The sequence below is a fragment of the Podarcis bocagei genome (genome assembly GCF_964188305.1).
Source record: "Podarcis bocagei genome assembly, chromosome: 2".
In the NCBI taxonomy this organism is placed as follows: Eukaryota; Metazoa; Chordata; class Lepidosauria; order Squamata; family Lacertidae; genus Podarcis; species Podarcis bocagei.
This window is the reverse complement of record NC_138126.1, coordinates 98,135,312-98,148,118: the sequence shown is the minus strand read 5'-3', so window position 1 is coordinate 98,148,118 and position 12,807 is coordinate 98,135,312. Positions and strand designations below refer to the sequence as shown.

Genomic DNA, 12,807 nt, shown 5'->3' with positions numbered 1-12,807 from the left:
AGTTAGGCATTTGCAAGAGATGGTGATGATTTAGGTAACCTAATCCAAAACTAAGGAAGATCTTAAGAGTTTTAGGAATACTGACACCCTGTGAAATGACTACATTGCACAGTGCTGTCTGTGTTCTTGGATGTCTTAAGGATTGAAATTTTGGTGTAAATAATGTCCTCATTTCATATATTCCTCTCTCTTTGTATACATGACCATCTAGAAAGAATCCTCTGAGTTTGCACTCATCCCCAGTGAAACGGAAATCCAGATTGTTGCCAGTTTGCTGCATATTTCAGCAGATCTTCTTCAAAGGGCCATCACCCACCGAGTCACTGTGAGCATCTCTTTCTCTTGCTGGCACGTCTTGCTTCTTCTCATCATGCATTTCACAGAGGAGGATTTTGTATTTAAGTGATATGGATTGTGTTGCGTTGCCTTGTTAAGGGTGGGAACAAGATACAAGAACCTATCTGCCTGCCTTCCCTTTGGTTTATCTGCAGTGGGATCAGAAAAGAACGTCTACTGGTAGCTGGCTCCACTGTGCCATCTATTGTACATTCGTAGGACTGTCCTATCTTGCAAGCACTGTTTTTTTTATATGCCGATGTAAATGTCTTTAGGAAAACAAATAAACTCCTTGATTTTCCTAGCTGGAGCATAATCAAACAGTCAAATTGTGATTTTGGTTTGGTTCAGGTTTAAGCCTTCACTCGCATTAAGTATGTTTAATTTGGTTCTAGCCAATAAAGCAAAATAATGTGAAAAGCACCTGCTAGATTTGATGGTGCGTTAGACTCGAGTAAATATGGTATTTTCAAAACAAGGTGAAAAGGAATGCATGTTTTTCATCCTGGTGCAGATTATATCAGTTTATGGGTACAAACATGAATGCCTACAGATGAAAAGAAGGAACAAAGATGCAGAGTCATATTAGAGCTTTTGTAATCCAAAGACTCCTGAGCAGAAATCTTTATTATACAAAGTGATTGAAATTGCCCAAAAGCTCCTATTTTGAGAAATTAAAATGCCATCAGTCTCTATATCTAACATTTCTCTCTCCTCAGGAAACATATTATGACCGGATATTCACTCCATTGTCAGTAGAAAGTGCTATAGATGCCAGGTAACCTTCATTGCTTTTATCTGTCTGGTGCCTGTCTGCTAGCTTTTCATCCAAATAACAATATTTTCTGTTTTTTTCTTTAAAAATAAAATTGCTCTCTCTCCACTTCTTCAGGGATGCAATCGCCAAAGTTTTGTATTCCCTGCTCTTTGAGTGGCTGCTGATGAAAATCAATGAGTGGCTGGCCCCGTTGGAAATGGACAGCACTGTTGGCATTGTTGACATATATGGCTTTGAGGTCATTTCCTGTGTTTACTTTACAGTGTCTTTGAGGGCAGCTTTGTGTTTTTGCCCTGTGCTAGTGTATGCATGAATGCTGGCGACAAGTCTTCTTGAAGTTGCTTGCGGGAAATACGTTGGCAGGTGCTTTTCCATGCAGTCTCCCTTGACATTTGCTATGTAGGATCAGTTGGCATGTAGGCATTGGAGTCGCCTGCAAAGCAGCCACACGAAATTGGGAATGTTGGCAGTTTGTCTGTATTGAAGTTCTGGGCATAGCTGTCAACTTTCCCCCTTTTTAAGGGAAATTCCCTTATTCCGAATAGGATTCCTTGCAAGAAAAGGGAAAAGTTGACAGCTATGGGTCTGGGACACAGCGGGCAGCACTTCCAGAGATCTGGTTATGATTAGTTTAATGAGCACTCATGAAGGCTTGTCTCTGGCCACTATGTGGCATACCCTCCCCACAAGTATTTAGGTCAGAGCAGTTTTGCTTCTCCCTCTCAACACCTCTATTGTTCTAAAATTGTACTGACGAATGGTTCCTTTTGCTACAAATGCACGTATGATATATATCTCTTTCTCTCTATACTGTCTTCTCACTTTGGAAAATTTGGGAAATTCAAATGCCCACCAGAAAGAACAGTGCAGTGGAGAGGAGGTGCATATGGACTGTCTCTTAGATCCATAAACTTGTAGTATTTCCAGGGCAAAACTACTGTAACGGCCAGCAGGTTGTAGACAAGAGTCCTACCAAGTCTCAGCCATTAAAATTGGTTAGCGCTATATGCTGAGACCATGAGGGTCTGTTGCCATTTTCTTCTTCTTCATGCAAGGTGCCACCTGCCACTTTCCTTGTGGACTTTGTGTGCCGGAAGCAAAAGAGGTCTGGGTCTTTCTTTGTATCCACAGGATCTTGGGGTGAACAGCCTGGAACAGCTGTGCATTAACTTTGCCAATGAACACCTCCAGCACTTCTTCAGCAGAATAGTCATCACCCAAGAGGAGGTAAAATATAAAGCTAGGCACATGTAGGTAGGTGCACAACTTGTCCTGGAGCAAAAGAGGGAACCATTACATTGCACAGAGGCAGCTTTGTGTTATTGCGCTTCAGCTTTGAAAAGGCAAGTTGATAAAGAAAAAATTCACAATACTGTACATTTGCAGGTCTGAATCCTTTTTTCATGATTCATTGTGGCTGGTTGGGGCCAATTCATGCATAGATCTTGGCTTTTAGTTTGTGAATAAAGGCACAAAGATTTGATAGGTATACAGCTGGCTCCAACCAGCATCATTGAATCATGAAAACAGAGTCCTCCTTATCAACCTGTCTTCTCATAGCTTCCTACCTCTCATGCAAAGGGTGTGTTTTTGTATGTATTGTTGGGAAAAGATACCCGAACCATAGATTAAGAAATAGTTTACAGCACAGCTTTCCAAACTTTTAATGTTGGTGACACACTTTTTAGAAATGCATCACTTTGTGACAAATTCAGTTTTACTAGCAAACCAGAGGCTAAACTAACCCCTTTCCGGCTCCAGGAGGAGTGTGGGGAGCGTTCATGTGACACACACACTGCAGCCGACACACTAATGTGTTGCTGCACAGAGTTTGATAAAGCTCTGGTTTACAGAATGACACATTTGATATTATGGATGCAGGCTTCATTTGAATTATCTTTGACCACTAGGAGGAGTATGCAGAAGAAGACCTCATCTGGAGTCCTGTGTCCAAGATACCCAGCGAGTCCTGCCTGGATCTGATAGCTGCAAAGCCCCATGGGATTATGTGCATCCTGGACGATCAGACTTTACTATCACAGGTCAGGAGTTCATTAGATATCCTTTTCATATTTGCATGTTGGGTCCGGGGGTATTTTTGTGACGGATGGTTCGTAGAGAGGGAGCAAAATGGGTGCTCTCAAAGAGGGTCCATGAGTGCCTCTTCCTCAGAATGTTATTTTTCTTACATTGGATTTTGTTGAAGTGTTACAAGAGGTAGGTTATACCTAGATCTGGTGAGCAACATGCACACACACACACACACACACAGAGAGAGAGAGAGAGAGAGAGAAAGTTTGACAAGAGTTGTTAATCAGATTTGCTGTGTGTACTTGGGTGACACATTGGCCCCGGTAAAGATAAGGGACCCCTGACAGTTAAGTCCAGTTGCAGATGATTCTGGGGTTGTGGTGCTCATCTCGCTTTACAGGCCAAGGGAGCCGGCGTTTGTCTGCAGGCAGTTTTTCTGGGTCATGTAGCCAGAATGACTAAGCCGCTTCTGGCACAATGCAACACCGAAACCAGAGCAGCGCACGGAAACACCGTTTACCTTCCCACCAGAGTGGTACCTATTTATCTACTTGCACTTTTTGGTGTGCTTTCAAACTGCTAGGTTGACAGGAGCTGAGACCGAGGAATGGGAGATCACCCCGTCACGGGGATTCGAACTTCCAGCCTTCGATTGGCAAGCCCAAGAGGCTCAGTGGTTTAGACCACAGTGCCACCCGCGTCCACAAAGCAAACACACAAAGTATGTACAACAGACACTCATCTCTGAACACCAGCAGATGCGCGTCAGGGAGCCCTGATTGGGTTGGCCTGGTCTCTACCATGTTTGCATGTTATGGGCATTCAACACAGGCATATGCTGTTCCAAATATGTGTTTGCAAGCATGTGTGCCTAGGGGGTAACTATCTTGCTTTTGCCAAATTTAATAGATTCCTACACGGCATTCTCAAAAGCCAACTGCTCTTCTGGCAGAAACCTTAATAATTTAAACAGAGTGTGTGTTGGTGCAGTTGTCTAGTCATTTGGCCTATTTTGAAGGCATTTTCCAATTCTCTTGAGATGACCATCTGCCAAAAAAAAAAAAAAGTTGGAAGTTGGCAGGCATGATAAAATAGAACAGCTGTGGACATTATTTAATAAATATTTGCTTTCTAGATTTCTGACTGCTCAGCTGGTATTCATTTGTTGCAGGAGATTCAGACATCTTTCCTCCAAAGGAAGCTTCTGTTCTGAGGACACTTGATTTCCACACACACACTGCCTGGTGTTAGATCCAGGTTTTGGAGAGTTGCCTTGGGCAAGTCACCCTCCCTCCTGTGAGTCTGCTTCCTCACTGCTGCAAGTCCAGAAGGCTTCTTCCAGTAGGCCCCCTTCCTGTGGTGTGGGCCTTTGGCAGATGCCTGGCCATGCTGACCCTTGGCACCACCCTGCTGAGCAAGCAGTGCACTCCCTTTCTCCAGAATTAGCATGAACGTCTCCCTTTCCTGTAGAGAGAATAAAGAAGTGGCAAACAGGATTAGACTGTCTTTTTACTTTGCAGCAGTCCAGTACAGTGGTACCTCGAATTACAGACGCTTCAGGTTACAGACACTTCAGGCTACAGACTCCGCTAACCCAGACGTAGTACCTCCGGTTAAAAACTTTACCTCAGGATGAGAACAGAAATCATGCTCCGGCGGCAGCGGGAGGCCCCTTTAGCTAAAGTGGTACCTTAGGTTAAGAACGGTTTCAGGTTAAGAACGGACCTCTGGAACAAATTAAGTTCTTAACCCTAGGTACCACTGTACTTGGTACCAGATGGGGGAACTAATATAAGTTTAGCACTAAGAATCCCTTAAATATAAGTTTGTACTTGTATCATATAGCAGTGGTTCCCAAACCTTTTTCTTCCCACTGACCACTTGAAAATCGCTGAAGATTTTGGTGGGCCATGCAATATTTCCCCCCCTGCCAAATGTAATGCTCTGTGCTGGATGTTGATATGATGTTTATTGTATTTTATTGCTTCTTTTATTTCTTATATTGTATTACCACTTGGTTTCCATAGAATTCGAATTCTAAGTGTTTTTCACAGGCACTCTGTGAGCCACCTGGTCCGTGGGCCACAGTGGGAACCCCATGTCCTATTGAAATGGCATGATAACAAGCAAATTTAGTAGCATGTGGAGGTATTTTTAATGTTTAGGGATCCAAACCCACAGATAAACCAATTTGCTTGTTATTTGCTTGTTTGTTTTTATTTCTAAAAGCATTTATCTACCACAGTTTATACACTGCAATATCAAGGTGGTTTGCAGCAATAAAACATCATTAAAAAAGCAATCATTACAATCACTGGCCAGTCAAAACAGCTTCAAACAGCAGCATAGACCTGTCAGCATAAAAAAAAGTCTTGAAAAGATGCCTAAAAGTCAAAAGCGAGGATACCTGCCAAATCTTGGCTGGTAGACAATTCCACATCATGGGGTTGGTGACACAATGGCTGCATATGCACTATACATTTAAAGTATATGCCTGCTCTGTGAGGGCTACATTGCATTGCCCAGCATTCTTTTTTTTGGGGGGGGGGATGTTCTTCCAAATGTGCTTGAAAGGTATAGCATGCACACAGCCGAAATGCCCAACTTCTAGTTGTTATTTTGCTGTGTGAGAGAGTTTTCTTTCCTATCCAGGCCACAGACCACACCTTCTTGCAGAAGTGCCATTACCATCATGCCAACAGCTCTTGGTACGTCAAGCCGAAGCTGCCTTTGCCTGTCTTCACTGTGCAGCATTATGCAGGACCAGTTACCTACCAGGTATATAGGAGCCTGCTCCCCTCCCAACATCCCCTGCTTCCCCTATTTAACCTGCGCTTGTTTGCCTAGCTCAAGCAGCACAAAGCAACTTTTGCTCACCCAAGCAAGTAGGACAGGCACAGGCAAACTCCGGCCCTCCAGATGTTTGGGACTACAATTCCTATCTCTGACCACTGGTCCTGTTAGCTAGGGATGATGGGAATTGTAGTCCCAAACATCTGGAGGGCCAGAGTTTGCCTATGACTGAAGTAGGACATGTCAATTTGCCACAACTTCATCTGGTGAGGTTCTGGACATCAGCGTACACAAGTGCCACTTTACTGCTAGTAATCCAAAGGAAGAGCCCTGGTTGTATCAGTCTCTTCACTCTGGATTGGTCACCCAACAGGGGTGTCCAAAGAGCTCACAGTTTTGCAACCCCAAATTTAATAGTCTTAAAGTGCCTTCTAAACATGCATACAGTGGTACCTTGGGTTACAAACCCTTCAGGTTACAGACTCCACTAACCCAGAAATAGTACCTCGGGTTAAGAACTTTGCTTCAGGATGAGGACAGAAATCGCGCGGCAGCAGCAGGAGGCCCCATTAGCTAAAGTGGTACCTCAGGTTAAGAACAGTTTCAGGTTAAGAACGGACCTCCAGAACAAATTAAGTTCTTAACCCAAGGTACCACTGTACTGCTCTTTCAATTTGTCCTCTTCCAATCTGTTATCTAGAGTAGAATTCTAAGTAGCACTAAATGGGGTATGCATACACCGAATGAGGTCCCCTCGCTCAATAAGACTCCCCCTGTCTTATTTCCCTAAATCTGATCTTGGTTTTTCTCCAACCCTCCAGAACAGATTTACGGGACAATGGAGGGGGAAGTCCCATTGTGAGAGTAGTTCTTGTTTCAGGTATGCAACAACTTACTTGAACGCTGTCCATTGTATTGAATGGTTCTTTAGAAAAAGAAGGGCTAGACAATTTTTTTTGGGGGGGGGGAATAGAACTGAAATTATGACTTGATTATTATTACTTGATTTGGGTTGGGCAAAATTGTTTATTTAACTGGATAGTGGTCCTCCAGCTTTGCAGGCAGCTATCCTGGTTTCTAATCTGCAAAAACAAGAGTTGGGGTTGAAGAACTTCCTCAGAAAAGGCTGGAAATCAGGATTGCAAGTAAACTAAGAACTATACTGACAGGAGATTCACAGTGCACTCCTGAACATGTCTACTTAGAAGTCCCATTGATGGACTTCAGGGGAGTTTACTCCTAGGTAAGTGGGAAAGTTGGTATCGGATTGCAGCCTCAGAAGCTCTGTTAACGTAGTTTTTAAAAACAAATGAGAGTGATGTGGAATTTGGCTTTACAGGTCCACAAATTTCTGAATAAAAACCACGATCTGTTACGCACAGAGGTCCTGGAGATATTTTCCCACAGCCACCACAAGGTACAATCAAATAGTTTGGGTTAATTATTATGCTTCACTGCAGACTATTCCTATGATCTCACAGTCAAGAGACGTAGAGCTCTGTCTAATACTAATTTCTTTGTGCTGCGGTACTGGTAGACATCAAGAGACACTTAATTGTATACCAGTTTCCTGGTGGATAGAAAAATCACTCCTGAGGTGTATATGCTTTCACATGACACTCCCTTGTTCCAAGATAGCTTTGTTTTGTTTGTTTGTTTCAGAGAGGAATTGGTTTATTTTTAGATTTATTTTATAACTGGTGCAAACATCTGCATCTATGGTTTCATCTTTTGCATAAGCAGCACTGGTTGATCAAACTTTTATATATAAAGAACACAGTGGTACCTCGGGTTACAGATGCTTCAGGTTACAGACTCCGCTAACCCAGAAATAGTACCTCGGGTTAAGAACTTTGCTTCAGGATGAGAACAGAAATCCTGCTCCGGCAGCGCGGCGGCAGCAGGAGGCCCCATTGGCTAAAGTGGTATCTTAGATTAAGAACAGTTTCAGGTTAAGAACAGACCTCTGGAACGGATGAAGTTCTTAACCAGAGGTTCCACTGTACTGTGTAATTGTACAACCTTATGTAAAGGACATATGTTCTAAGAGGCTATAATAAAAGTTTTATTTTATTTGTTGATCTATTGGATTGTTTGAAAACTGCTCTTTGCTTTTTTCATTGGCAGAGTATGGAGGGAGCTGGTCCTTCTCCATGCTAACGTTTCAACTAAATGTTCTAAGTTTATTCTGAAACTTTGATTTCTTTTGCCCACCTCTCTGAAGCTGGTGTCCCACCTTTTTGAGAAAGTGAAGGAACAGCAGATGAACCAGAGAGAACCGGGAAGTGGAACTAGAGTCCAAGGGCCGACGCATCAAGCTTCTACGTTAGTGTCTAGATTCCAGCACTCCTTGCAAGATCTCACAGCTAAACTAGACAGGTGAGGGAATGTGGTGGTGCTACCACCAATTTGTGTTGCCACCTCACGGCACGAAGCATGAGCCTGTGGGAAGGCGAGGTCAAAGAGTGAGCTGCTGATCACCCATTCAGTGAGCTGTGGTGCTGAAGATGGAGAATTAGTTTGGAGCCACATCTCATGCTGTTTTAAAATGGACGCACTTTACTTCTTTTCTCTCTATCCTACAGGAGCCACATTTTCTTTGTTCGGTGTATCAAGCCTAATTCCAAAAAGGTAAGACTTGGTCTTTGCAGGGCTAGGCTGTACCTGAGGCTGTCTTTAAGATGCTACCAAAACAATGCCCCAGCTGAGTTATGCAAATCAATGGAAAGTTCTTCCATACACATGCTCAAGGATAGCTCAGTCAGTAGAGCATGGGGCTCTTAATCTCACAGTCACGGGTTCAAGCCTCACGTTCGGCGAAAGATTCCTGCATTGCCGGGAGTTGAGCTAGATGACCCTCGTGGTCCTTTCCACCTCTACAATTCTATGATTCTGTGAAAACATGCTCTAACCCAGGTGTTGGGGACCTCTGGATCTCCAGGTGTTGCTGAACTACAGCGTCCATCAACTTTTGCCATTGGCAGTTCCATGGATGCTTGTCCAATTACCAGAAAGTCTGCTCCTGAGCACAGTAACGTTTTGGCAGCCCACCCCACGTATTCTGATGGCTAGAAACAAGCTAGAAACTTGCTGTAAAAACAAAGGACACTTTAGATGTCCATCTAGTTCCTCTGCTAGAAACAGTGTCAAATTACGTATACAGTGGTACCTCTGGATGTGAACAGGATCCGTTCCAGAGCCCCGCTCACATCCTGAAGCAAACGCAGCGTGCGCGGGTCGCGATTCGCCTCTTCTGTGCATGTGCGTGACGTCATTTTGAGCGTCTGCGCATGCGCGAGCAGCGAAACTTCTGGGTTACTTCCGGGTCGCCGCAGAGTGCAACCCAAAAACGCTCAACCTGAAGCAACTTTAACCCGAGGTATGACTGTATTTGGAAGCTAGATGAGAAACTGTTTTGCTCATTGCAGGTCTTGTATCAATATTCTCTCTCATGTATTCAAAATCTCAGCCACCCAGTAAATAGTAATCATGTGGACTATAACACCTAAGAAGGGCTGGTGTCTTACTCTACATAGGCTGCCCTGACACAAGCCATTTGGGTAGCCATGGATTTGCATTATCCATCCCTTTAATGCAAGGGTGTCCGTATGATGTCTTCCTCACCCCAGTGTTGTCCTTTATCTAACCCCCCCCCACTTTAAATGTGCTTTTCCTTTAAAATCTTTGGAAAGTTGGAATTGGGAAAAGACCTCCAATTAAAGAGGGGAAATGTCCAGGACAGGAGCACAGGAATATCCACATGTTGTTCGGATGTGGACAAGCCCAGGGATCACAGATGTACCGGTAATTTGTGGGGGGAGCCGACAAGGTACTGGTTCTTTCCAGTGGCCTTTCTGTGTCTTGTCCTTGTTCCCTTCTTTATTTGGCTAATTGAGACCATTCTCTTTAAACTTCAGGTGCCAAACATATTTGATACTGAATATGTGGCTTCTCAGCTAAGGCATTCTGGGATTTTGGAGGCCATATGCATCAAGAAAGAAGGTTATCCCATCCGCATTCCATTCCGCCATTTCCTAATCAGGTGAGCCTGTTACCTTCTATTTTAACACATAGGGGCCCTCCTCCTATTTTAACACAACGTTGTAAAAGAAAGGCACACCAATAACATAATAACAATTTAAGATGCAATAACGATAGTAAATCACGCACGCCAAACCAAACAGTTGGAGCAATAAAACACAGCGGCTCTCGCAGCCAACTTCAAAAGTTTTAGAACACTAATTGGAAAAGACTTCCAGGGTCAAAATCGGGTGTTATTCCAGACTATAGGAGCCATACTCAGAAGATACAGCAGTTGACCCTACATTTGGACATTCTCTGCAGACTCTTCATCTGACATTAGGGAGTTGGAGGGGTGGGAAAGAGGGAGGTTTCTGAAAGCCTGGAACTTTGTGGTAAGGAAAAATGCACTGGAAAGCATAGAACCACCATGCAAACAAATCAGAACAAATGCTCCATAGACAGGTTGTCCCTGGCTCCTGAAGTGCTGGGATTTGCTTCCTTTCTCTGTAACACCCTGTGCTGAAGGAGTTTTAGCAGATGGTTCTGTCTCCTTTCTGCTCATCAGGTATGGAGTCCTGGCTGGCCGAGGGCAGAACTCCTTGCAGGAGAGAGATGGCTGCGCCGCAGTGCTTTCACAGGTGGTGGGAGATCTCTCGGAGCTCTATCAGATTGGAGTCACCAAGGTGGTGTGCCTTAGCGCTTCTCTTCCCCGCAACTTATGAAAGACCGTGTGCATGCTGTTGGTTTCATGGGGGGGTGTGCATTCTCTTGGTAACCTCATGACTCTTATCACTGCCATGTGCTCTGTACAGGGCTACCCTTGGCCTGGTGCAAAATGCTGCAGATAGACAGTTGATGAAGACAACAACTATCGTCAGCATGTAACTCCAGCGCTCGAAAGCTTTCACTGGCTAGTCATACGCTACCAGGCCAGGTTCAGGGTTCTTATATTGATTTACAAGGTCCTTAACAACTTGGGTCCAGGGTATCTCAAGGACTGCCTAATTCCTTATATGGCCAAGTGGGGATTTGAAGGTCCTGGTCTAACACCTGGCCACTATACTACAAAGGCTCTTGATTCCAAAGGGGCAACTGGATTAGAGACTTGGGGAATCTCCAGGCTTAGGGACCAATTTTGGCCCTCCAAGACTCTCTATCAGGCCATACCCTTCACTGACCCAAATGTTTTTGCCTGTAATGTGTCCTTACACTCTGATAGCGACTCTTACTTATCTGAATGGAGGATAGAGGGTGTGTGTTGGAACTAACTGTACAGAGATAAAATGAACATTTGTTGCTCTACCCACTTTCACCACTGGCATGTGGTCCTTTCGAGGTTGCCCAAAAGGAATGCTGCCCTTAGGCTGGAAAAGGTGGTTAGCCTAAATGGGCTCTTTTAGTTGCTAACTGGTAAAATAAATATTTTGGTATAAATCAAATATATACACTGAGCCTCAGCAACTCTTCATGCTCGACTGGAGAAAGAAAGTAAATATGAAATAAACACTCACTAGATTCATTTATTTGCATAGTCTTTGACAAATTGGTCATTGAAGACTTGGGCGTAGGTAATAATTAGGGCTGTTCACTTGCAAATAGCAATGTTCTTTATTGCCTCCTTTCCCCGCCCAGGTGTTCTTGAAGGAAAAAGCGAGGCAGATGCTAGAGAGAAGATGGAATCAAAAGCTGAGCTGGGCAATTGTTACCCTTCAACGCAATCTCAGAGGCCTCATCAACCATAGGCGGTTCCAGGTCTTCAAGGAGAAGGCCTTGGTCATCCAGGCTCATTTCCGGGGTTACCTGGCAAGGTCAGAAAGTGCAAAGGTTGTAGTGCTGTTGGAAGGCTTGAAGGCCACAGAACTGAACTGTTTTTAGCATTAAATGAAAGGCCAAACTCCATTCAGTCCTGGTGCAATCATGTGTACTGATTTCAGTGGGACTGGCTAGAAAGTCCCCCCCCCCACCACATTCTCACAGTTGTCTCTTGTTTCCTGACTTCCCCTTTTCTTTGTAACCTCCAGGAAACGGTACCAAAGATTGAAGAAGACCCTGATGCGGTTTGGGGTGGCCATGCTCGTCTCTAGACCACTGACTCATAAGAGGAGGCAATACCAGGTAATAGGGTTACTGACAATTGGCAATGCAATAGGTAATATACTTTTCTGCTATAAGGTTTTATTTGAGGGATTGTGTGTGACATGGCTTAAAGCTATGGTTTTCCCAGTAGTGATGTATGGAAGTGAGAGCTGGACCATAAAGAAGGCTGATCGCCAAAGAATTGATGCTTTTGAATTATGGTGCTGGAGGAGACTCTTGAGAGTCCCATGGACTGCAAGAAGATCAAACCTATCCATTCTGAAGGAAAACAGCCCTGAGTGCTCACTGGAAGGACAGATCCTGAAGCTGAGGCTCCAGTACTTTGGCCACCTCATGAGAAGAGAAGACTCCCTGGAAAAGACCCTGATGTTGGGAAAGATGGAAGACATAAGGAGAAGGGGATGACAGAGGACGAGGTGGTTGGATAGTGTTCTCGAAGCTACCAGCATGAGTTTGACCAAACTGCGGGAGGCCGTGGAAGACAGGGAGTGCCTGGCGTGCTCTGGTCCATGGGGTCATGAAGAGTCGGACACGACTAAACAACAACAACAGTGTGACATGGGAATACTCGGCACATACGTTTTAGACAAGGTCCCAACAACAGAAAGCAAGGCAAGTTAGCAAGTTAATGCTTGCAACAGTGAATGATAGTGGAGATGGTCGTACTTCAAAGTTGTCCGGAGGTCCAGCAGAAGATATAGAAAAGAGAAGCAGTTTCTCTGTGTGGGCTATCCACATGCTGTTCACGC

At 44.3% G+C, this 12,807-nt stretch overlaps 1 protein-coding gene across 4 annotated transcripts in view; it reads left to right on the top strand.

Moving 5' to 3' along the window:
• The first annotated feature begins 3,038 nt into the window (after window positions 1-3,038).
• The window catches only part of LOC308582175 (unconventional myosin-XVB-like), a 66,958-nt gene continuing 57,189 nt past the window's right edge, over window positions 3,039-12,807 (top strand). The window contains exons 1-9 of one of the 4 annotated variants that reach the window (XM_081185063.1): window positions 3,039-3,156; window positions 5,798-5,923; window positions 7,278-7,355; window positions 8,163-8,317; window positions 8,524-8,569; window positions 9,856-9,980; window positions 10,527-10,644; window positions 11,594-11,769; window positions 11,983-12,076. In XM_081185063.1, coding sequence (XP_081041189.1) covers window positions 3,121-3,156; window positions 5,798-5,923; window positions 7,278-7,355; window positions 8,163-8,317; window positions 8,524-8,569; window positions 9,856-9,980; window positions 10,527-10,644; window positions 11,594-11,769; window positions 11,983-12,076 — 954 coding nt within the window. In that variant the 5' untranslated portion in view covers window positions 3,039-3,120. Of the gene's footprint in view, window positions 3,157-5,797; window positions 5,924-7,277; window positions 7,356-8,162; window positions 8,318-8,523; window positions 8,570-9,855; window positions 9,981-10,526; window positions 10,645-11,593; window positions 11,770-11,982; window positions 12,077-12,807 lie in introns of those variants that run through there. The other 3 variants (XM_081185062.1, XM_081185064.1, XM_081185066.1) reach the window with 3 other exon arrangements.